This window comes from Zootoca vivipara, chromosome 11, assembly GCF_965207765.1.
Source record: "Zootoca vivipara chromosome 11, rZooViv2.hap1.1, whole genome shotgun sequence".
Taxonomy (NCBI): domain Eukaryota; kingdom Metazoa; phylum Chordata; class Lepidosauria; order Squamata; family Lacertidae; genus Zootoca; species Zootoca vivipara.
Genome location: NC_142594.1, coordinates 16,252,036 through 16,278,123, shown reverse-complemented (window position 1 = coordinate 16,278,123; position 26,088 = coordinate 16,252,036). Strand labels below are relative to the sequence as shown.

The window sequence follows — 26,088 nt, the reverse complement described above, 5'->3', positions numbered from 1 at the left end:
CCATTCTATGATTCTCAAGCCAAGGCCTGAAAGCTGAAGAACATGCTCCAGTCTTAGAGCTGGCCTAACAATAGATATGAATCTATTTATACCTAAAGAATTTATATACAGTGGAACCTTGGTTCTCAGACGGCTTAATTGATGAACAAATTGGCTCCCGAACGCCAAAACCCCAGAAGTAAGTGTTCCGGTTTTTGAACGTTTTTCGGAAGCTGAATGTTCAACGCGGCTTCTGCTTGAGTGCAGGAAGCTCCTGCAGCCAAACAGAAGCCGCACTTTGGTTTTCGAACAGTTTCGGGAGTCAAACGGATTTCCAGAACAGATTAAGTTCGAGAACCAAGGTTCCACTGTACTTCTTTTCAGGCAGACCTCAAAAAGTGGCTCATCAATGACTAAAGAGGTCTTCAAACTATGAAACAGAAGAAAACAACACCTTTCAGTACAAGTCATTTCATCAAAACGTAGCTTTCAAAAACTTCCCCAGACATTAAAAAATGTTCCGAATTGTAATTTGCAGGTTAGCATAAGCATTAGAAGCATCACTCTTGCCTTGCAGATCATACAGAATAAAGTCTTGACAGCGGGAAGAGAAAACGAGAGGGAGGGACTAGAAGGGGACCAGGCCTTGTACCCGAACAGAGCCCCAGCAGAGATGATGGGCAGGGGAGGAGAAGGAACTCTCTCTCATGGGAAACAAAGGTGCTGAAGCAGAAACATACAAACCCAAGTTTGTTTGTTTTTTAAAAATGTATTAAAGGTTTTCTTGGAGGGGGGGAAGCGGTTTCAGAGGCAGCGTAATGGCCATGGAGGAAGAGGTTCGGGGGACCCGGGACCTTTTCACTTGGCAGCAGCAAAGAGTAATTAAGGGAGGTGGTTTATTTGACAGTGCAGAAGACAGTAGCCAGATTGCTAGGGATTAAACAGAGTTGTGGGAAAGAAAGTAGAGACGGTTAAAGCAGGAAAGGGCTCACCCACTGAGGCAGTCATAGCAATAGCCTCCTGGCAGCAGTGTCAGCTGGGAGGGTGGGGTGGGTGGGGGGCTGCATGGCTCACCAGCAGAGTCAATCCGGCATTCCCCTTTGTGTGCTACTGGAAGGTCCTCTGGTAGCAAGGCACCAGGGCTCCACTACCAGAGTCGCTAGCTTGACCCTCCCAGAGTCTTACAGGGGGTGTCTAAATAGGGTTGTCCATTGGTTAGAGCAGGCACCCCCAACCTTCGGCTCTCCAGATGTTTTGGACTACAATTCCCATCATCCCTGACCACTGGTCCTGTTCACTAGGGATCATGGGAGTTGTAGGCCAAAACATCTGGAGGTTAGAGGCTTCCAAGACTTCATACCAACATTGTTCTCTGATCTATCCATGCTTGTTCTTCCTGTTACTGTGCAGTCCCTTCCAGCATGTTGGGATGAAACGCAACCAGAAGTAGGCTAGGGCTGGTGTTCAGGTTGTACTGAAATATGTTCACTATGAGTATGGAGTCCAGCATGGATCTGAGCTGAAGCTTGTGTCAAATAGTGAGCTAAACAAAATTAAAAAATTGCTAATCTATAATACTTGAGGAAGGATATTTCCTGTTTTGAATAGAGCATGCCTTCCTTGACCCGTAAGCTCTGGTTACTCTAGATCAGGCATCCCCAAACTTCGGCCCTCCAGATGTTTTGGACTACAATTCCCATCTTCCCCGACTACTGGTCCTGTTAGCTAGGGATCATGGGAGTTCTAGGCCAAAACATCTGGAGGGCCGAAGGTTGGGGATGGCTGCTCTAGATCACCAAGACAATTTGCAGTGTACACTGTCATGTGTCTTCTTTTGGAAACCTATTAAGACATGGGGTTTCCAGTAGGAAATCATTACCTCTGTGTTTCAAGTTAATTCCTGTGAGAAGGACATTTTTTGTTTCTATATTCTTTATTTCCATGCGCTGTCTTTCGTTACCATTTCAAAATTGCTTTTTTTTTTGCTCAGTCTAATAAAATTGGTTCGTCAGCTTCTCCCAAATGCAGAGAAATGATGTTAACAAAAGAGGGTTCTTGCAGACTGAAGCCGGACATGGTTAAGAATCCGTCTCTGAATTATTTTAAATTGAGCTCACGCTGCAGACTAGCAGAGAGAGCCTTTGGTTAGACTTCATAATGGCTTTGTCAAGTCTCATACAATGTTGGGGGATTCTGCAAAGGGACTAATAAATACACTATTTTTAAAAATTACTTGGTCGCTGAAAAGAATTGCGGAAGCATACTGAGCATGAACAGCTGTTTGAATTTTTTTCAGCCAAATGATCAATAAGTGGATGAAGCTTGAAAAGCCACTCACACCGATGATGATTCCTGGGGCGAGTGCAGAAAATGCTATTGTAATGGGGGTGGGGGGGTGGGAATCTCATTAAAATAGGTACTATTTTGAGTAGAGGCGATCACAGAGTGGAGTGAGGTGTGTCTGTGAGTGTTTGTATGCATGGGCAGAGAAGATTGATTATATAAACATTTGCACAGTTAGAAATAATGAACAAGAAAGAGACCACATGGAGAATGACCTAGAACACACATTTAATGTAACCACAGCTTTGTCTATTAACACGTGAGCTTTTATATTCATGCCCTGGAGCTAAGGGTGTATGGATTTTCATTCTTAACTCTTGTTTTCTCTTGTTTATGCATCACTCTGTAGATTAACTTTTAAATGACCCAGGAATGTGTATTATTTACCCCCAATGTGCATTTACTTACCCCTAAAATGTGCATTTTGTATGATGCATTTTAATCCTAGAATATAGACTTTTGTATTCATTTTATCGTAAAACAGGCATTTGCATGTGCATATTAACTACTGGCAACCCAGCCATATGGGTGGGGTATAAGTAATAAAAATTGTTATTAAAATTTATTATCAAATGTACATTTTATCTGCTATTTTTTTGCACGTTTTTAACTTGATAACTCTACTGCAAAATTTGGCGGTGTGGAAACTAAAGGATAGCTGGACTTTGATTAGTCCAGGAAGTGCCAATGAGGTCCTTAAAAATGTCGACCAAATAATTCATTGAGCATTCTGCACCTGAAGCAAGTCTGATATTTTCAGTATAATTCAGTAGGGGCTGGCAGATGTCCATTGTTTTAAAGGGCACATCTTACCACAATAGAAAACCACATCTGTCTCCCCTGAATTCAGCTGCATTGAACTAATAGAACAAATGGCAGCTCTTCAACCTCTACTTGAGTGTCTGCATATGCTTGCTTCTTAGAAACTTGGAGGTGGTGTGGTATCTCCTGCTACAGCCCAACCCATTTTCACCCTTTCCCCAGTCAGATACCCTATGAAAAAAGCAGGAATCAATCTCTTCTGCAATATACATTTTGCAAAGTATCTACTACATTTTGATGTGTCTGCCATGGATAATGTCCAAGGTGAATAATACAGTCGTCCGTCCCCAAACACAAGACTTGCATTTGAAACGACATTTGACATTTTTAATGTGTGGATTTACAAGAAAAAAAATTGCCCAGTTTTCATTCAGAGTGAAATTAACTAGACCAGAAGCTGCTCTTGATCTTAGCTAGTCCATTACACTTCACATTTTGATTTTATCAGGCTACGGAGAAGAACAGACGCTTGCCCTTGCAAAGGTTTTCATCCCCCTCCCCCTTTTCTTCTTAGTGTTATCAAGGTGCTGATGCCAAATCAAGGCTAGAGCGATAGGAGCAGGAACAAGTAAGTTGCACTCCCAGGAATTTTGCAACGAAAAAATAATGTATCTCTGTACAGGCACCCAAGTATTACCTTCTGAAAACCTTGCAGGTTCTGATTTCATATCTCTGCTTAGCCTGCTGTGTGATGCACTAGTGATGGCTGGTGGGTTGGGGTATACTGCAGTACCAGCCACTGCCACTGAGTGGCAACCAAGAGGAAGGGGTTCCACAACCTCAGTCCTAAGTGTTGAATGGCATGGCAGTGGACTAAATGGGAAAGGAACTGGCTTGTAGAAGGATTACCTTTCATCACTGGTTCCCCTCACTGTCTGATGTGTATCGGGGACATCCTGGGAAGAGGGCCGCCTTATTTGTGGCATCCTGTGTTTGGAACAATCTCCCCAGAGAAACTCACCTGGTGCCTTCGCCTTTTCAACAACCTCTTTCTGTTTTCCTTTTGAACTCCCACAACTTGTACCTTCTGTTCTTACAATGCTTTTGTTGTTGCTTTATGATTTTATTAGGGTTTTTTTTTAAAAAAAATATTCATTATTGTTAGCTGCTCTTGCTACCTGTTATTGAAGGGTGGAATCGTGGTTTGTGAAATAAATTCAACCATGTGCAATCCTGTGCACAGTGGGACTTCTGTGCAAAGTTGCATAGGGTCACCTGAGCATTTGTGGCATGCATGCTTTTTACTGCTAAACTATGCATGGTGATTTTATATATAGCAACTAATGCAACAGGTAGTTTGTCCACACCAGAGATTTGTGGACAGAGTTTTCATGCCAGAGAGCCTTTGTCTAATTACATTCCAGTCTAAACAACATGTTTCAGTTCCTTCTTGAACATTCCCTACTACATATGAGCATATATTCCTAATATAATTTCTGATAAAAGTAGTGCAGTTCGTCTTCCAAAGCAAAGTACTCATCATGCAGGAGCTGTCCACCAGTTTGGAACAGATTGACACCAATTAGTGTTTAATGCTTCTGAAAATGTTGCTCTGTAGTTCTGAAGAGATTTCAGGTCTTTTGTGCTTGCATTGAACCACTTAGGATCTGTTTCACACATGAGGTTTAAATCAGCAATGTTTTAAATGGGCTATTCGTTGCAATTTATATTCAGTTTTTCTTCTAAATTTCCTCCTGTATATACAGCATTCATTTGTGACACTAAATTAATGAAAGTGGCTTAAATGTGCTTCGTAGATTGCAGTCCTATGCGCATTTATCTGAGAATACCACTGAAGTCAGGAGGATTTACTTCTGAGTAGATATTATTTTTATTATTATTACTGTATTATTTATTGAATTTATATACCGCCCTATACCTGGGGGGGGGGTCTCAAGGTGGTTCACAGAATAAAATCAAGATATAAACCACAAAATACATAACAAAAATAAAAACAACAACCCAATAGCCCAATGCATAAGATTGTGCTGTTGATGTACCATCACATATGCAAATGTACTTAGGCTGCCGTTCTCAGCATATTTTCCTAGGAGCAAGTCTATTTGTATTCAGGGGGACCTAATTCTGAGTAATGTTTGGGGTGGTGTTGCTAGGTTCAAGATTGCGTCTATGTTGCTGGGATATTTATCATCCCATGGAAATACAATAGCCAGTAAGCAATGAAAAGAAAAATGGTAAAGGGACCCCTGACCGCTAGGTCCAGTCGCGGACAACTCTGGGGTTGCGCCGCTTATCTCGCTTTACTGGCCGAGGGAGCCGGCGTACAGCTTCCGGGTCATGTGGCTAGCATGACTAAGCCGCTTCTGGCAAAACCAGAGCAGTGCACGGAAACGCCATTTACCTTCCCGCCTGAGCGGTACCTATTTATCTACTTGCACTGGTATGTTTTCGAACTGCTAGGTTGGCAGGAGTAATGGGAGCTCACTCCATTGCAGGGATTCAAACTGCCGACCTTCTGATCGGCAAGCCCAAGAGGCTCAGTGGTTTAGACCACAGTGCGACCTGCATCCCTTCAGTAACTAGTGTAGGTACTCACAAAAGAAAATAAATTAATTCTACAGCTCAGATCTCCCTATACTCTGGCTGCAGGAGCACTGCTTCTATGATATTTTGGTTTGTGTCTTTAATACCTGTGTGGCATGCAGCATCCTCTGCTTTGAATTTTTTATAATTGTGGGATTTTCAAACTTCTGCAGAGTGTATCTGGCCAGATAATAAATAAACTGCCCCCCCCCCCAACTTGAAACCAAGACGAAGGCATGATGCCAAGTGGGTCCCTGGCTGGGAGAGAGAATAATGTTTATTACTGTGCTTCAACTTCTCCCAAAGAGTGAGTTGCTCAATAGGGTGTCATCATTCAATACAAAGGAAGTGAAGATACACAGTTGATAAGGATATTGAGGGAAATCCGGTCCATTGTCTGCCGCTGCTCACTCAAGAGATACACAAAAGCTTCTTAATATGTGTGTGTGTGTGCATGTGCGTGCGTGCAAGGGTGAGCCCATGCCTCTCTACCATAGCTGCCAAGTTTTCCCTTTTCTCGTGAGGAAGCCTATTCAGCATAGGGGAATTTCCCTTTAAAAAAGGGAGAACTTGGCAGCTATGCTCTCTACATGTAATCCTTGCAATTGTTTTTTCATGCAGAAAACCTCCAAACCTGCGTGAGAAAATATAGCAAAGCCATTTTCCTGCTGAGCAGCCTGTCTGTTCTGGGTTCATCTGGGGTCTTCTTTTATTTCTTTGGCGATCACTCATAGGCGAGTAAGATTTTCTTTCATAAACACAGTTTTAACAATGAGTCCGTAAGTGACTGTGGAGGCCAATTCTGGATCCACACATCCTTCCATAGTGGGAGCATAGGGTTTTTTTTTGGGGGGGGGGAGTTGATCGCGGTGTGGATTTGCCAAGTGTGCCTTCCTCTTAGCACGTTTCTCCCTTGCATCCTGAGATTGAGCATCTTCAACGCGCACAACACCTTTGGTAAAGGCTGTTATCCAATTGGAGTGTTCGCAAGCCAGTGTTTCCCAGTTGCTGGTGTTTATACTACATTTATAAAGATTTGCCTTGAGACAGTCTTTAAACCTCTTGTTGACCACCAGCTTTACGCTTTCCATTTTTAAGTTCGGAATAGAGTAGCTGCTTTGGAAGACGATCATCAGGCATCCGCACAACATGACCAGTTCAATGAAGTTGATGTTTTGAAGAATCATAGCTTCAACACTGGTGATCTTTGCTTCTTTCAGTACACTGGTATTAGTTCGCCTGTCTTCCCAAGTGATGTGTAAAAATTTTTGGAGACACCGTTTATGGAATCTTTCGAGGAGTTGGAGATGGCGCTTATAAGTGGTCCATGTTTCACAAGCATATAGTAAGGTTGGTAGTACAGTAGCTTTGTAAACAAACATTTTGGTCTCCTGGATCATTACTATGTGGAAGGGTCATAGTGTGTTCCCCAGAAACTCCCTGGTTCAATCCCTACCCTAGTATCCCCAGTTGGGCAAATCCTGTAGCAAGGGAAGGGGAAGCCCCGGAAAGCTGCTGCCAGTCAGAATGCACAGTACTAGGTTACATGGGCAAATAGTCTGACCTGGTATAAGGCAGCTTCCCGGGTTTTTAATTCTGCAATGGCCAAATGAGTCTATATCAAGGCACAGGAGTATAAGGTCCAGAGGGGGTAACGACTAGAGTTATTAGTGAGCATTTGGAGTACTGCCTTGCTTAGGAGCGAAACTTTGTGCCCCACTGTAGCTCATTACTTTCATGTCTACCTTTGCGGTCTTTCTTTATCTAGTGCAAAAAAAAGGGTACGATTTTCATCCACATAGAGGTTGATCATCTATTCAGCACTGCCAGTTGTACGACTCTTTGTGTGGCCCAAGATCAGAGTGAGTGGAAATAAAACCCATTAACACCTGCAGGATGCACACCTGAGCAAGGGCAAGGAAGCTGCAGTCTGGGGTTGTCGCTATCTGTCCACTTGTTACTGACTGCAGTGTGTTGCCTTCCATGGGAATTCAAGAACAAAAGTCTGCTTAGGGACCGGGAGTTGAGAAATCATGGCTAAATGCTGTTATTAATGTGTAAGGAATATACAACAGTAGATCTAACTGCATGAAATAGAATATATGGCCATATTTCCTTCCTTCAGATAGGCAGGGATGTCCAATGGGTTGATCGCGATCTACTGGTAGATCCCCGGGAGATTTTGGTAGATAGCGGTCGATCGCCGGGTCCCTTCCCTTAGCGTTGGTAAAATAGAATCCGGCTCTGCCCCCTCGCCCCGCCCTTCATTGCTGTACGATCTCCAGAACGGAAATCAGGGCTTTCCTCCTCCCTACAAAAAGCTCAACAACTTTGACCTGAACCCCCCAAAAGGGGGTAGATCACTACCAGTTTTTAATTCTGTGAGTAGATCACAGTCTCTTGGGAGTTGGCCACCCCTGATCTAGAGAATCCCAGGGACAAACGAAGTACTTAACGTGGTGAACCTGATACCACGTGGTAAGGAAAGCCTTTGCAGAGTGAGTGCTATGCATTAGTAGTATGGGGCCTATATACATAGGATAGGTTCTCTTTCTCTAGCAGAAGCATCTTCTTCTGATGAAAGAATTCCTTTCTATGATGGAAGGAGAGCGCCTATAAGAGGAAGACGTTTCCCATCTGGTCAGGGATGGGGAATCTGTGGTCCTCAGGATATTGTTAAGCTCCAGCTCCCATCAGCCCCACCCAGCAAAACCAATGCTCAGGGATTATGGGAGTTCAGTATGAATGAATGATGGGAGTTGTAGTTACAGGTAGGTAGCCGTGTTGGTCTGAGTCGAAGCAAAATAAAAAAATTCCTTCAGTAGCACCTTAAAGACCAACTAAGTTTATATTTTGGTATGAGTTTTCGTGTGCATGCACACTTCTTCAGATACACTAGAAACAGAAGTGTCAGACCCTATATATATACAGAGGGTGGTGGGGGTGGGTGGGAATGGGAGATGGGCTGATGGGAGTGGTAAACCTGTAGATGGGTGTTAATGGCTGCTGATGGCTGCAATTAGTCCTGGGCTGAGGTGGGAGTTGTGTTTCATTGACAGCAGGAGAGCACCAGGTTCTGCTTCATCCCTACTTTACAATCAGCCCATAGCCTCGTGCTTTCACAAAATCTCATACTGTGTTTAGATTGAGAATCAAAGGTTTGGATTCCTGGGACTTCTGGCAGTTTTACACCTTTGTCCCTTGTGATGTGACACACACACACACACACACACACACACACACACGTATATAATCTCTCTCTATATATATCTTTTATTCATGCTGCTTTGTGTACAAATGGTGATGAGTGGTAAACAGAGCAAAACGGAAATATTAAGTCAATTGTTGTTATGTGTATATCTGTCTGAAGCCATGAAGCAAACTTAATGTTTAACAGCAAACATCTTTTCTTGATTTTATTGTTTTACCTTTTTGATAACCTGCTTTGAGGTAGAATCAAATGGTTTATAAAATTTACGAAATAAATAAAATACAAATTGGATATTGTAAGGGTGACTCCCTACAGGGAGCCAGCCCCCACCATCCTAACGTCCACCTCGCCAAGCACAGGGAGCAGCAGTGGGTCTGAAGCAGCCCGGGGGGAGGGGAAAGACTCGGAGGGAGGGAGAAGCCAGTGTGCGGAACGATGGGAAAGCTCAGGGGAGGAGAGATGTAGGCAAGGGCTCAAGGATGCTGGAGAGCCCTTCCACAGCCTTGACTGGGAGGAGACTGAGAGGGCATCACTCCTTCCGGCACAAGAGTTAAGGAGAGCACCGCGACGCAGGTCAAGGGAGAGGCCTTTTGGGGCGCCCCAACTACTTTGCTGGCGTAGAAACAGACTTACGCTGTTATGTTGTGAGTGTGATTTCAGCTCTTCGTGAAGTCAGCTCAGAATAGTGATTCAGCATACTAGCAAGGATCTGCTTTTGTTGTTGTTTAGTCGTTTAGTCGTGTCCGACTCTTCGTGACCCCATGGACCAGAGCACGCCAGGCACTCCTGTCTCCCACTGCCTCCCGCAGTTTGGTCAAACTCATGTTCGTAGCTTCGAAAACACAGTCCAACCATCTCGTCTAGGAGTCAAGTATAACAAGAACAGTCCTCTTTATTGCAGTAGGAATCTTGACTAACTGGAGGGAAAGGGTGAGCTCTTTTATACTCTCAGGAGCAGGGGTTGGGGAAAGGATACATTTAGATTTTGGCGGGAACCTATCAGAGTGAGGATCCAAATTGTGCTAACAAGTTAACCAATAGCAACTGTCACCGCACCCATTTGAATCGCCCAGGAGCAGGAAAGGTAGTTACAGGACTAGCAGAGAAACTCATGTACACAAATTAAACCAATACATAACATACGCCATTGCCGGATTCTGATTCGTACTGAGAGGTCATGTTTTAAGCTATCTCTGCAGTGTAAATACTTTGCACAATAAAAGTCTTTAAAGACAAACTGGACTCAAGCGGAGTTACTCTAGAGTAGCCACGACGACCCTCTGACAGATATTTTATGATAAATAATTTTAAATAGGTACTTCTGGGTTCAGGAAGGGCTGATTTAGGGGTCAGTGGTCACCTGCTTTCATGGAAGAAGGCACCACACCATGATAGTCTGCCTGCCCGCCTGTCTCTATGTGTGTGTGTGTTTGTATGTGTGCGCACACACACAAACAATCCCTTTTCTTTTCATATATGCACACACGTATGCACAATTAAAAAATACAAACTACAGTAAAAAGCAGGTGCAACTTTAGGAGCTTTTGTTCGTTCATGAACTGAAATTTGTAGACCATCCAGCTTGGTGCTCTCTAGATGTTTTGGGCTACAACTCCCATCGTCTCTGACTATTGACCATGCTGACTGGGACTGATGGGATGTGTAGTCCAAAACATCTGATTGGCACTACTTTGTGGGAAGACTTCTGAATTGTGGCCCTGGCCATGCTACCACGTTGCCACATCTAGAGACGCGCACGGTGAAAAACGGCCTGCTGCAGGCTTTTTTTGAAAGCCTAAGCTACTTCCCTTGAGATGGGCTTCTAGAGATTTGTAGGTTTTTCTTTAGACAGGCTTTGGTACTTTATGGTTTCTGCTGGTAATCTTAATTTAGGCTTGCAGATTTGGAGTGGGTTGTTTGATGGAAGCTGCCTTGAGCTATTTAAATGGAAGGGACAGGTTAGAAATTTAATGAACAATTATTGGCAATAATTGCTCAAGGGTCGTTGTAGTTACACTGTAGTTCTGTAACTGGAGTAGTCAAGCTCTGTGATGAGGACTAAACAAGGCCCACCCTACCAAGTGTGTGTTGAGACGGTCTTTTTCCATCAAAGTGCTTTTGCGCCGGCCAGCTCTGGGCTAGTTTTCTTTGCACACCTCTTTGTAACATAAGAAGTTACCTCCAGACAACCTGCTTATTTGAGCATTCATCCTCATTTGCCTGCACAGAGCTTGTGCAAAGTTAGACTGTGCCCACTCTGTATTGAGCATTCATCCTGATTTGTTTTGCAGGGACGTTATATGACAATGGACATTCATCCTGGTTAGCTTTCCCAGTGTATATATACATTTTCCTATTTATCATTTGTCTACCCTGCACTTCTTAGTGAGTGCATAACAAGAAGAAATCCTTAAAAAAATTTTTTTTTAAAAAAATGTTGCGCTAGGGTGATAGAGTGCCTTAATCCACTTTAATTGCACAAGCCTGAATTTCTGCTGTGCATTGGGATCTCTCCCGCAAAATATTGACAACCAGCCAATTTGTCCTCTTAGCTTAGCTTGTCTGTTCTGACTGGTTGCATTGTTCCAGTGTCTCAGGCAGACCTGTTTTCTGCTACCTTTCCTTTTCATTAGCAGTGCTGTGGAGTGACCCTGAGATCTTCTGCATGCCAGCCATGTGCTCTGATTAAGCCACAGTCCCACCTTTTCGCTGAAGCTGGGAGTGATGGCAAATCCACACGCTCAATGCAGAATGGGGTTGGTGGGAGCAATGGCAGGGAACAATTCCCCAAGAGTCACTTTTCGCGCTCTTAGCTGCTTGTCTTCCATTTTTAACATTTTGATCTAATTTAAGTGTACAATAAGGAGGTGTATTTCGGCATTCTCTTTCTCTACATTGCACCTAAGCTTCTTTTTTTTATAAAAAAATCGCATCTTTGGGCGTACTTTTGGGACGGAAGCGGAGTTACAGCAAAATGTATCCAACTAGTTACAGGAGTCATCATTAGCACGCACAGCATATTGGCCTAACAAAAGAAATAAGGTGTTTGAAGTGCCTTGGAGAATAAGGATCCATGTTCTGAAGTTGAAACTGTCACTAGAAATAGCGCATTTTTGAGTGATATGTCTTAAAAAGCTTTTCCATTAGAATAAGCTCTTTCATGTTCCGAGCACTTTCTCCTTTTGCATAGGAGGGTCACATAAAATGTCAGATGTCGATATTGATGTACTGCACCGGGTTTAACATGTTTAAAATTAATGTGCATTCAACGCTGTGCCCTAATGTCATGTGCGGGAATGTCTGTGGTATATCAAACAGACTGCGGGAAATGAAAACCCCTTTTATCGGCATTTGGTAAGGAATCTGAACAGGAGGCCGGATTCCTGTGACCACAACAATATTACAGTTTAAATACACACACACACATTTCAGTCAAATGTTTTCATTCATTTTGGACCTAAGGAATCTCTTTCTCCAGCACCTTTTTTGGACGAGTGCCTACCTATTTTTTAGAAATTGTTGCAACATATCCATTTCTGCATTTCAAGGGTATGTTTACCTGGGAATAAGCAGAACACAGTGGGACTTACTCCTGTGCAAACCCATACACAGGATCATGCTGTTAACGCACACCCACGGACACCCACGCTGTCTATAATTTCAGTATGGCTACATAGGTGGCAACCCAGGCTTTGTATCAATCAAAACCTTTGTTGGCATCACCCAGAAACATTCAAAACAAAACGAATTGGCCAGTACAATCACGTCGCCATATCATCAGTACAGTCACTTGCCTAAAGGAAGAGGAGGCCAGCAATCTATTTCACCCAGGCTTTGCAAAAACCAAAAACTCCCAAGCACAGGTGAAGCTCCACTCTAATTTCTATAAAGGGATTTCTCCTAAATTTGAATTTATGGGGTGCATTCAGAGCTCATCTTACATTCAATAATCAGTCTGCCATAATATATAGCGGGACTGTCTAACTTAGTATTTCAGCCTGAAAACCTTGGCAACAGCATCGTTATTTTTATGCAAATTGAGAAATTCGGGAGATTATAAAGTGAGTAATTTCTGTTCCGTAGGCACTGACAGCGCAATGTTTTTCTTTGACACTCTATCTGAACATGCAGCGGTGAATTAGTCAAAAGGCAGCTATGGCTTTTCTGGATGAAACTAGAGACTTTCACAGGGCCGGCTGAAGACGTTTTGGTACCTGAACACAGGGCAAAATGGTGCTTCCTCCCCTTTCTGTGTACAGAAGCAGACTGGACTGTCACTTTCATCTTCACTTGTTCACCCAGTATCCTCCACCGCCCCTGAGGCTGCATATGGCAACAGAGGGGGGTGCCTGGGGGCTGCTGCTGCCCCTCAGCATCTGATGCCCGGGGTAGTTGTGTTTGCCTGCCTAATGGTGGAGTTGGCTAGACAATTCTGGCCAAATTGGTTCTGTCCACTGCATATTGTTCACTTTTGGCTGTTGAAAAACCAGTGAGAGCCATTGAAAACCAAGCCTTCCCATATCTGCATAGTTCCACCCCCTTCATCTGCATAAATTGTGGGGTTTTTGTTTTTGCTCCATGCTGGAGTATGGCAAAACATGGCACCTATAACATCTACATAGACAGTGTTGTAGGGTTTGTGTGACCTCAAAAGAACCGTCTTCACACAGCCTGCTCCAGTTGTTTGTCCCAAGATTTCAGAAGTCAGGAAGCACCTATTGCTCTTTTCCTTCATACTGCCATGTTTGCTGAGAAAACAGGAGACCCAACCTCCATATGCCTCTCACAGGAAGCTCTCTAAGTTGGTTCCCATTTCCTTTTCCAATCCCTACACTCTACTTGAGTGGGCTCTTGCTCGCGACTCTGCCTTTCTTTTCAAGTGGGTTTCAGTCTTTGCTTCTGGCTGAGGAAGTGTTTCAGGCGCTGCTGCCTGTAGCCCCAGACTTCTTTCCCCCCTCTCCTGCCAAACTACCAGAAATGCATGACGGCCACCAAGGCTGGTCCAAGACAGTTTGTTATCTGAAACAGAGCTGCAAATGGTGTTCCCATGTTCTGCAAGTCAAGGTGCATGAGACCCAAGGCTGATCAAACGGTATTGCCGCCTGAAGCATAAAATTCTGCAAGCATGTTGTCCTCACTCTCCCTGGCAGGGAAATTAAACAATTGATTGCCTTTTCATGACTCCTCACATCAGCCACTCGAGGCAGTTGCCTCACTTTGCTTAATGGTAGAGCCGGCCTGCCACAGCCAGTCAGCTGTTCCCTCTAGTGGCTCACCTGTTGGCTCCCCATCTCCTTTGCCCCCTTCCCCACATTCCTGTATCCCATGGCGTTGGTACAGTGGGCTTATCATTTAGTTGCATTGCCCTCCTACAAACTCTGGCCACAATACAGGAATGCTATCAGGAAGCCTGAGTTAACTCAGACAGGAAATATTTCCTATGGTTCTGTTTCCTGTTCTTTATTTTATGAGCACCTTCATTTCTTTTATATATCTATGATACAGCACAGTGCGATGTCCCAAAATGAACCAAAAATGATAGGTGCATAAATTGTGCAGCTGAGCAACTGAAAATGAACAAAGTGTGTGTGTGTTTGTGTGTATTATAAAGAGCTTGGCACATGGTACATTTTTCTCTATTGCTTGTGCCCCATTAATACAATGTCTTTCCCAAGGAGAATTGTTTTATTTATTTAATTAATGTATATACTGCTTCATATTTCAACAGAAATCCGGAAGCAATGTTTACATTACACTTTTGCTTTGACAAGCGCTTCCAGCTGGAGGAAAAGGTCTTAGGTGCTGTAGGTACCCATTCTGCATTCCTTGTAAAAAAAAACCCTGTATTTAATTTTTATTTTTATTTTGCACTCATATCAAAACTATTTTTAGCTGTTTTGCTGATATATTTGTAAATTTCCTTGAGACGCATGTGGAAGCCGAATCATAATTTAGAAGCTAATAACATTATACCCACAAAAAAGAGAAGCAGTAGAAGAAATACAATGCAATTTTCACATTCAAAATCAAAGAATGGTAATGCTAATAATAATAATAATCATCATCATCATCTCACATTTTAAGTAGCTGTTATTAAATGCCTCTGAACAATGATCCTAAGTAGAACAACTCAGAACCACAAAACAAACGACGCCAAAATACATCAAACTACAACTTCAAAATGCAACACAAATGCATACATGTCATGAAAATCTCACAAACATTGCAATCCCCTGCCATATAATAATACAGTCACCAAAATACTCATACATATTCACACTAAGCAGTAAGAGTGCAACTTATACGATATATTATCTGACAATGTTTAAGTTTAAAACAAGCCATAACATGACAGCATCGTTGTGCTACACAGTGTATTATTGGCTAGTAGAAGCTTCCAACAATATACAGTGCAATGACGTGATGTCTGGGCTAAAGTAGACCAGGGACAGCCAACATAGTGCCCTCCAGGTGTTGCTGGACTACAAATCCCATCATCCCTGAGCATTGAACATGCAGGCTGGGGCTGATAGTTTTTGGAGTCCAAGAACATACAATGATTGCTGTATATTGGCAATAATGGAGCCAGACATTGCAAGGGAGTTAAGAAGCTAATGGGTTGTAGCTGTGCTGTGCTGTGTCTCTCATGACATCTCATTCCCCCCCTAAAGCTCGGAGAATGGTGCATTCAGTGCGAACAATTGTTTTGGAGGCAATAGTAAAGCTGTGCGCAACAGCAGTGTCAGTTTTGTTGCCTGAAAAGGCCTCCGCTCCATACAAAACTAGCAAGCGTTCCTTTCTCATATGACCTCCTCCCATAACAGCCTAACCAGCTCAGCCTTCAGTGGCTGAGATACCAGGCCCATTGAATCACAGGCAGCGCTGCCTGTGATTAGGGGCTGTCACAATAAATTTAGCCCTCATTTGTTAGAGCAAAAACCAGGTTAAAGGTCATTTAATGCTTTTATTTGCTCTAATTGAAAATTATAGTCAATAAGAATAATTTAGAAACCCTGTCTGACTCAGTGACTCCATTTAAAATGGTGGTTGCTTCTGCCAACCAAGGAACGGTAATTGCAATAAGCTTTATGCCATGTGATCATAATAGGGATCAAGACATTAATGAAGTGCACCATTCTCCATTTGCAGTTGCCAGTAAAACCGGGTGGGTGGGTGCATTGAAAAGTCAGTTGCTGCAAGCACAACTGATTACACTTTGGCTAGCTCCTTCCTTTCATTGTTTTATCGCAGGAGATGAGAGTCCCTGGCTAGTCTACCTTAGCAAAGCATTGCTAATAATTGCATCCCCGCTTCTCTGTTAAAATAATAACCAAAGCAACTTGCAATGAAGTAAACCCCCCAAATAAATTATATAGGGTTGCAGACCGAATGAAGTTAATGGACAGGACAGAGGGGTTATCCACACTTCCTCTCGTTGCATTCCCCTCTTTATTAGTCTATCGGAGCAAACAGCAATTTGTGATTTCTCGAACTTGACATTTGCTTCGATTTAGCTCTGAAGAGTGGGCTTTCCCTGTGAAAGTAACAGGGCAAGTGGAAAACTGCACAGCTCCGTGTTTTCTAGGCAGGGGACAAGTGGAAGCATGGGCGCGCCCTAACTTAGGTTCATTCATTTCATTGGGGCTTCTTTGAGTAGCACTTGCATTGGATACAACCCAAAGTGAAAACACACACACACACACACAAATTTAAATTACATATTCATTCAAACAACCTCATAAACAACAATACTTAAAACCAGCAAAAAGCAACACAATAAACTCTGTAAAACGGTGGACCATTCTGTAAAAGCCACCTTGGCTTGATCTAGACGTATCAGCGCGTTTAAGGAAGATGCGTTCTAAACTTCATAAAGGGAAATCACGTTGGAGAAAGACGGAGCTCCACAGCGCCATCTGTTATAACGCATGTAAAGCAGTTTTTCTTTACCGATGTAGCTGAGCCCCTTGTGTGGAGTGGGTTCCTCTTACCTTCTGATGGGGACAAGAGGGAACCCCCTGGTGTTCCATAGCTGAGAAAGCCTTAGCCCAAGCACCCCCAACCTGCAGCCCTTCAGATGTTTTGACCTACAACTCCCATGATCCCTAGCTAACAGGACCAGTGGTCAGGGATGGTGGGAATCGTAGTCCCAAACATCTGGAGGGCCAAAGGTTGGGGATGCCTGCCTTAGCCTCTTGTACTCACCTGCTTAACATCATGTATGAATGGGATAGACAGCAGAGCCTCCAAGTCCAAACTATGGGCAGGTTTGTATGGGGGCTGGTAGTTTGGAACCTAAGCCATTGAAAGCTTTAAAGGTTAATACTAGCGCTTCAAATTGAACCCGAAAACAAGCAGGCAAGCATATGAATGCAGGTTTTGTATGCTGGAACTCTTTGCTTTAATTAAAGCTATGCAGTTTCACTTGAGAACATAAGAAGAACTCTGCTGGATCTATGTAGTCCAGCATCCTGTTTTCCAATGTAGTCAACTAGGGACACGGGTGGCGCTGTGGTCTAAACCACTGAACCTCTTGGGCTTGCCGATCAGAAGGTCAGCGGTTCGAATCCCCACGACAGGGTGAGCTCTCGTTGCTCTGTCCCAGCTCCTGCCAATGTAGCAGTTCGAAAGCACCGCAGCGCAAGTAGATAAATAGGTACCGATGCGGCGGGAAGGTAAACGGTGCTTCCATGCACTCTAGTTTCCGTCATGGTGTCCCGTTGCGCCAGAAGCTGTTTAGACATATTGGCCACATGACCCAGAAAGCTGTCTGTAGACAAACGCTGGCTGCCTTGGCCTGAAAAGGAAGATGAGTGCTGCAACCCCATAGTCACCTTTGACTGGACTTAACCGTCCAGGGGTCCTTTACCTTTTCCAACCAGATGCACCCAGGAAACCCCCACAAGTGTCCCCCAGCAATGGGCATTCAGAGGCATGTTGTCTCTGATTCTGGAGATAGCATTAGAACAAGCCATCAGCAATCTTGTAGCCCTACACATGTTTCAGACTACAACTCCCAGCAGCCCCAGCGAGCTGTAGTCCCAAACAACTTTCCGTTGTTGGGGAGTTGCTTCAACCTCGTTTTGGTTGCCCTTTTTCTGAACATTTTCCAGCTCTACAATCCCCTTTCTGAGATGAGGCAACCGGAACAGTTTTCCTAAATTCCCAATACTTTGCTCATGTCATAATCTTTAGGAATGGTTATACCCCATTTAGCCAATCATTCTGGTGCAGGAAATGCTTAAAAAGAACAATTGCTCCAACAGAATTTTTAATTTTTTTTTAATGAGCCCTTGTTGTGCTTAGTTGCAGATGCAGAAATATATCATTTATCCCACACCCCCATGCTGGGTTCTCCCAGTTATCGGATCGAGAGCTATTGTAGATAATTGCCCAGATTTCCCCACCCCACCCCCCGCCTTGCTGTCTGTCCTTATGGAGGTTTAGATTCTGTCTGAGGATTGAATAGAATCAAAGCTCTTGCAATCTTAATGACAGGTATTTCTAAGTGCTGGAACATATGCACATATGATTCTCTGTTGGAAACATATTAATTAGCAGATGTAGCCATTTTTTAATTAGAAGTTATATTGTTAGAAATATTGCGTATTATTCTTTCACTGCCAAAACACCACTATGCATCAGTTTCAAGGCCTAAGGCAAAAATACAGAACAGTAATTCAAGAAAGATTTAATAACAAAGTGAGGGAGGGCGAAAAATATTATTGCATCAGATTTTATATTTGGGGAGGGATGAGAGGTAGAGCTATGACTTTGGTGAGAGATTTATAGCACAATCCTGTACATGTCTACTCTTAAGTAAGGAAGGGGGATTTTTAATGCAACTCTTAATTAAAAGCAAACCCACCTTATTTGCACGTTCCAAATCAACTGAAACAGCCTTTGAAATTCTCACTTCTCCAAATTTTGCAAGCAGCTCTCCAGCCAATAATGTGTACAGAAGTGACAATAAAATGCATATATTAGTGAAAGGAACCATGCAAATGCATTGTATTGGAGAAATGGCATTGCAACAATGTGTATATTAGGCAAAATTGCATATTAACCCATGTGAATTAGGAATTGGAACAAAAGTGCTTAACATTTTTCATGGGGATTTAAAAAAAACTGATGTGGAAATGTATATATTTTATTTTGGTCAATGACCGGTAGAGAAGATAGGAAGAAAACACAGCACATAAAACATGTTAAGTATACCATTAAATGTAGAGCTAAAAACAATGTAAAAGATTGCTCTAAGATTAGATGGGTTAGATTAGATTAGAAGATTAGATAGATCAGCATCAGAGTCATGTCTTGGGACCATGGTATCTGAAGGATTGCCTCTTGTCGCATGTCCTTGTGGGTGCCATGAGATCATCAGTGGAAGCCTTACTGGAGTGCCTCCGTAAGGCTTGATATTGCATACCTTGTACCTACAAAAAAAAAAACAGGGCCTTTTCAGCAGTGGCTCCTCATTTATGGCATATCCTGCCCAGAGAGGCTTGCCTGTTGTCTGCTTCAATGTCTTTTTGGTGCTAGACTTTTTTATTCTCAGCACCTTTTAAAATCTGATCCCTTTAATCCTGTATTGTGCTGTGATTTAATAAGGCTCTCTTACTTTCCCTAGAGTTATTTTGCATTATTTGCTGCTTGGTATGACTTTCAAGCTTTTCCTCTCTGTTTTATAGTAATTGTCTTAGCGCTGCTGAACAGAGCATACAGTTCCAATATCTTTAGTGGGCCTGAGTAGCATTCCTAACCTAGCACTAATGTCTGTTCACACTAGATCAGCAGGTGCCATCCTGTACATTTTCAGTGCATCTGAGTGGTATTAATAGTAGTGCCAATGGCACAGTGCGAGCCTCCCCTAGCTTAAATTTGATCTCTGTTGGACACTGTTCTTCCCGTTTAATAGCAGAGCAGCCTCAGGACTGGTCTAAAATATGTGGGCTTCTGTTTTCATCATTTAAAAGTCCTTGAGTCTGCATTTGATAAATTCCGTTAGCAATGATGACAGCTGCATTACCGGATTAGGATATTGGTTACCATACTTTATTTATTTATTAGCAGTCTTTTTTATACTGCCCAACAACTGACATTGACTGATGTTACATTAAGTATAAAATGGGAAAGCCGTAAAGATTAGAACGAGCAAAAATTTGGACTACAATAGAACAAGCACAGTGTGAATTAAAACAAAACAAAAAAGATTGTGTGTGAAATAACTCTTTCCTGTGTTTGAGTGTGTTGCTGTTGATGTCTACGACTTTGCTACAATTTCAACATCTCACCATGAGACTGCCCAAATTGTATGTTTTATATCCTATACACCCCCCCCCCTTGTGCAGGGTATGTTGCGGGCCTTGTAAGATTAGGCTGTGGGTCAGAAGCAGCCTAGGGGGTGCAGATCACACATTTCTGAACCACATATAAGAAAAAAAGGCATGTTTATTGGAGACTACACATACTGACTGGAGAATGTGCATATTGCCTAGAGAATGCACAAAAAGTACACACACACATCCCAAAGCCTGTTGGAGATTATGTAGAATTTACAAAACACAGCCAAGATGTACACATTCCCCAGGACCTAGGAGGGATTATGCATAATGACCAGTACAGAATTCCACCTATATGTGAACATTCTCCAACGCCTGCTGAAGATAATTCATGTCGCCTGTGAAATGTGGACAGTTCTCTCTTCATTGATGAATTGTGTGCACATTCTCCGCGAGGTCTGGCTCATTGTTACGCATATTAACTACTCAACTTAGCTCATTTCCCTTAACACATACACACCTATCAAGTCAGGTGCTAAGATACATGTGTTCCCTGAGTATTTAGAACACCCTCCTAAACTTCTAAAAGGGGCTTCTGATTTGTTGGGAGTTCAGGGCAGCATTTCTGCAGTTCCTTTAGTTCAGGAGGAGGAAGAGGAGGTGGTGGTGAGTGTGTGCTGCCTTTCCACAGTTCAAACCATGCTCAATGGAGCTTAGAACGTGAAAAAAAGCATAACAAAAGCAGTCATAAACAATAACTAAAACATTTTAAAAATGCACAACCAAACTGAACAATCACCACATAAATTGCAACAAGATCTAAAATAAAGTTGCAAAACAATGGCAACCCTCCTCCCCAGCCTTTTTGTAGCTGGAGTCAATCTTCCCAGGCGAGGTGGAAAAAAACCCTGAAAAGCAGGCAGCAGGATTCACAGCCCATGGATGGAGCAGACTTAGGAATAAGTGCATGTGAAGCTATATCATGGACTGGAAATATACCGATCTTCCCAATACTAAGGACTAAGGAGCTGGGATAAAGATGGAAAAGATGGGCTTTGAGGAAGGATTTGCAGGAAACGAGAGGTGGCAACATACTTCCTGGGTGACACTTCCCAGGCGTAATGAGCAGCAAGGGGAAAAAGAGATGACTTTGCATAAACCTCATACACACAGGCTTAGTTTGCAACAGGGCCAGCCCTACCATTAGGCAAACTTAAAACAGCTGCTTGCTGGGTTGTGAGTTTGGGGAGACATTGATAGCCCCTCCAGCCTTTCCCCTGAGCCACCAGGCCATTTACCTCTGCCTGAACTACCCATGTCCCTCTTAGTTGAAGTTGCCATCAGCTGTAAGTCCAGTTGGCTTCTGCACATGGAATAGGGTTGTCTGGAAGCAAACTGTCTTGGACCAGCCTTAGTTCTCGATTCGGTTTCAAATTGTTTCGGGCTGCTTTTAGGAGTCACACAGCACCAGCATCAGACGCCTGCGTTCAGCTCTATTTATTTGTCTTTGTCTATTGATTGCCTGTCATTGTTTCCTGTATTCCATTTGTTTTTCCTTGAGTTTAAAAGACCAGAACATTGAGTGGTTGATAAATAGATTTGAAAAGTTGCCTTAGTTCCATGGCGGCTCCTCTCAGGAATCTCCCGTTATCCTCTGGTGAAATGTTACCAGGTACTTTGTTACATTAATGGTCCTCAGTGATACATAACAGGTATTGTTCTGTCTCAAACACAAGCAATGCTCTTAGAGGGAATTGTTCGCCCTTGTCTCAGAAGAACATCCATTGCCACAGAAGTGGATACTTGACTGGAGAGCAGTTGCCATGATCAATAGATCATGTCAGCTTCCCTTCTCTGGAGCAAACCTTCCTGGTTTTTAATTGTACACACACACACACACACACACACACACACACTAGTTCCACACTAGTTTACATGTGTCTTGTAATATGTAATGTGAGAAGGGGTGTATATATTGAGCTTCTCATAGAAATTCAGAAGGAATGTGTGTGTGTGTGTGTGTGTGTGTGTGTGTGTGTGTGTTGTATCACTTTTTCATCCCTGGCTAATACCTTCCTGATTTTTATCTCCTGGAAAGCGATTTATGTATCCAGCAGAGAAAATCATGCACAAGCTACCTAAATCTGATGTGCAATTGACCATGTGCATCTAGGATTTTGCCAGGAGTAAGAACCTTCCGGGGGGGGAGGGAGTGTATCGCTGAATCACTGCTTTTGCTGTAAAGCCAGTTGAGTATGAATGAGTAGCAGGCTAACTGGTGCAATTTCCCCCCTGAAGATTATCCAATCTTTCCCGAAGATTATCTTCAAACAGGTGTTTTACTACTTTCGGCCAAAGCTTTTTGTCAGTGTTTGATTGGCAGAATGGCTGTTGAGATTCAGTGGCAATAAGGTTATACAGTACATGCTTGAAGGGGGGGATGTTCACATAGCGAGGTGGCATCGTTTAAACTGACTATGGTTGCTGGTGGTATAATAGTTCACAACTCAGCCAAGTGCGAAATTCAACGTTAGGGGTGATTACATAGTTATATGCTTGTAAGTTCTCTCAGAAGGCTGGCATCATTGAGCAAGTGCCAAGGCCCTCAATATAAGCAAGAGCCCCAGTGCCAGATCCCCAAAATTCCTGGCTTTGCACTGTAAGAAGGGCTGGGCTGGTGCCCACTGGGGCTACATAGTTATATAGGTAGTGTGGTTATAAAATCTGCCTCTTTGCTGAGAACTTCATTAAAGGTACTGTTCTGTCATTGGAGATGAGCGAAGTGGTTCTGGGAGAAAGTGCCTTCTCAGTTGTCCTGTCCCAATTGCTGAACACGCTCTGGGAAAAAAATAGCTGAACCATGCACCAGTAATGTGTCTGTTTTACAGTTTTTCTCCATGCCTTTTCTGTTTTCTTGCTTGGTTTTTACCACTGCTGGCTTTATTATTGCACTGTAGCACAGTGTTTGTTAAGGTTTGAGCTTTTTATGGCATTGTATGCATTAAATACCTTTCTATCTTGTTGTTGTTTAGTCGTTTAGTCTTGTCCAACTCTTCGTGACCCCACAAAGAGTGACCTTTCTATCTAAATGCAAGCAATCTTGGCAATTAATTGGGAAAATGGACTATAGTTATCTAAGCTGCACTGAAAGTATAAACTGGGGCAAATATATATATATATGTGTAATCAGTGAGATATAAATGTGCATTCCTTATTTTTGTGGTTTGACAAAGCCCAGATTTAGTGTGCTTAAGTTGTACTTATAGAGTTAGACATACTGAAATTAATGGCCCTAACATAGTCATGATCATTCATTTGAGTGAGACTTCTCTAAGTAAGACCTGGCAATGATATATAATTTATGACTTCAGGTTATACTTCTAAACCAAAAGCAGAACAAGCAAAAGTTAGAGTATGACTTTGAATTAATATTATTTTTGAAAGGCTGAAAAGCAACCAGTGGCCACAATCCAGCCTTAGTCACGTGCAAGTCATCTCTCTCTCTCTCTCTCTCTGTCACTCACTCACACATCCCCAGAGAAAATTGAACCGAATGATTCTGAGCAACATTTCGTTGCCCTGGATGCAATATGGATCAGCTGCAGGCACGCAAACCTGTTTCTGCATGCAGATCTCACTTGCCGGATCAGGTGAGTGCATAATTCAGTTTGATGGATGAGTTCCCCGGTTGTTGTTGTTTTGCCAGCGTTCTGAATACGAATATCTAAAATGTTGCTCTTCTGAGGATGTGTCTGGGGAAAAAACATGTGTGTTTGTGTTTGAGGGAGTGCAGAAGAGAAAGAGGGAGGGTGTTGAACCTCATTATGAGATGTCAAATGTAGGGGCGGGGCATTTATATGCGAACCTACTTCATTCACTCTTCCCCAAACAGTACACAAGCCAAATCATGACTAGCCTTCAAAATGTGCCCTTCTCCAAATTTTGCAGTGCAGTTGTCCAGCCAAAGAAATGTGGGAAATGTGCATTTTGAAATGGATGGATGCATTGGTGAAAATGGCATTGATAATTAAAAAACGACAACACGCATTACATTAGGGGAGCTTGTATATGTGTATATTAGGATAAAAAGGCATCATGTGTATATGATAGGACAGGGGTTCCCAAACTAAGGCCCGATGGCCAGATGCGGCCCAATCAGCTTCTAAATCTGGCCCGCGGACGGTCCGGGAATCAGCATGTTTTTACATGAGTAGAATGTGTCCTTTTATTTAAAATGCATCTCTGGGTTATTTGTGGGGCCTGCCTGGTGTTTTTACATGAGTAGAATGTGTCCTTTTATTAAAAATGCATCTCTGGGTTATTTGTGGGGCATAGGAATTCGTTCATTTTTTTTTCCAAAATATAGTCCAGCCCCCCACAAGGACTGAGGGACAGTGGACCGGCCCCCTGCTGAAAAGGTTTGCTGATCCCTGTGATAGGAGATGTACAGGAAAATGCTGATGATTTTTACAAGGATTTGGTTCAGGGTGGGGGAATCACAAACTGATTTGGAAATATGGACTGAATTAAAGATTGGGAAACAGGGAAATTAAGAGAATACAAGTGTGACAGACTTGGCCATTCCAAGTAAAATGACACCTTGCGAGAGGAAAAGAAAGACCTTTGCATAGCAAATGGTTTGCAATGGAGAACCTCATTTCCTGCCCCTTTGTTATCAGGCATGGCCCAGCCTCTTCATTTCAGCCAGTCAGAATGTAGATATTTGCATAGTGAGGAATATGCAGTTATTTCTCATTAAGCCAACTAGATTTCTTGCTCCCGCGGCATGCATTGGTTCTGTTCCTCTTCACTAGGCCTCAAAGCACTGGAAGAAAATACAGAGCAACAAAAAGGGCCTGAAAGTATATGTGCTGTTGTGGCAATTAGAGAAGTGTTATGAAAGAAAGAAAAAAGAAAATATTTTAAACATTAAATGCTGTAAAACAGTCTTTAAAAAGTGAAATAAACTAATTTCAGCATAAAGCAGTAGCTAAAGTGGTTAACAGACCACACACATCAGTGTGAGGAAATACATAAGGTCTCATGGGCAAAACATGGGAGGTGGAGTAAGCATGTTGCATATGAAACGGTGGCGAATGACAAGTTAAATTTCAGTTTGGATACACTATATTTTTTAATATGCTAGTTGTGATAATTTTATGCCCATTAAAATTCTCCATAGTTATATTTTATCTTTCTAAAGTAACAGAATGACTTTCAATCTGGAAAAGAAAAAAGAAGTGCTAATGTAGTATTTTTTTCAATTTTTCCGAAAATTTCCGTTTTTCCCTGGGAAAAAAAAAGAGCTTCGAAATTTCCGGAACTTTTACATCTCTACTCCTGCCAGAAACCCGGTTGAATGTCCTGTGGGTGGGGGCTGTTGAGCTTTATGAATAAACAACTCATCCGCCTTTCCAGCATCTCGTTCAGCACCGGGGGATTATTATGACTAAGGTAGAGCTCTTAAAATGCAACTACTGAGGCTTTAAAAACCCTTATGAGTGTGCAATGGAGAATAATCCTTCCTGAGCTGTGGGGAGGGGGTTTGAAAAGGCACAGGAGACAGAGGATCAAAGAGGTTAGCAGGAAGAGAGCACGTTTCAGCAATAATGAGGTTGCTCTCTGTCAACTCAATATATTAAATGTACCCTAGTTTGACAACCCTCTTGGCCTCTGCTGGTTGGCTTATTTAGCCCTAGGTGTCTGCAAGGCTTGCCGCTGTATCCAGCCGGAATGAGGGCCTAAATTCTAATTGGAAGCACGGAGAGCAGGAAGAAGCTTGTGGACTCATATAAGGCACAAGTGCTCTTAAGTTATTATCCTAACCAATGAATTGATCCATTCCACTGCCTTTGCTGTTGGGATTATTATAGTGTGTTTCCTTGCTCAGTGCCAGGAAAAGGAGCC

The 26,088-nt window shown here is 42.8% G+C and overlaps 1 protein-coding gene across 3 annotated transcripts in view; it reads left to right on the top strand.

The window, feature by feature from the left end:
• The window catches only part of RBMS3 (RNA binding motif single stranded interacting protein 3), a 755,586-nt gene that overhangs the window by 4,179 nt on the left and 725,319 nt on the right, over positions 1–26,088 (top strand). Inside the window, exon 2 of one of the 3 annotated variants that reach the window (XM_088653927.1) lies at positions 23,720–23,831. The exons of the other annotated variants lie outside the window; for them this stretch is intronic. Coding sequence (XP_088510053.1) covers positions 23,772–23,831 — 60 coding nt within the window. The 5' untranslated portion in view covers positions 23,720–23,771. The remainder of the gene's footprint in view (positions 1–23,719; positions 23,832–26,088) is intronic. 3 annotated transcript variants of the gene reach the window in all.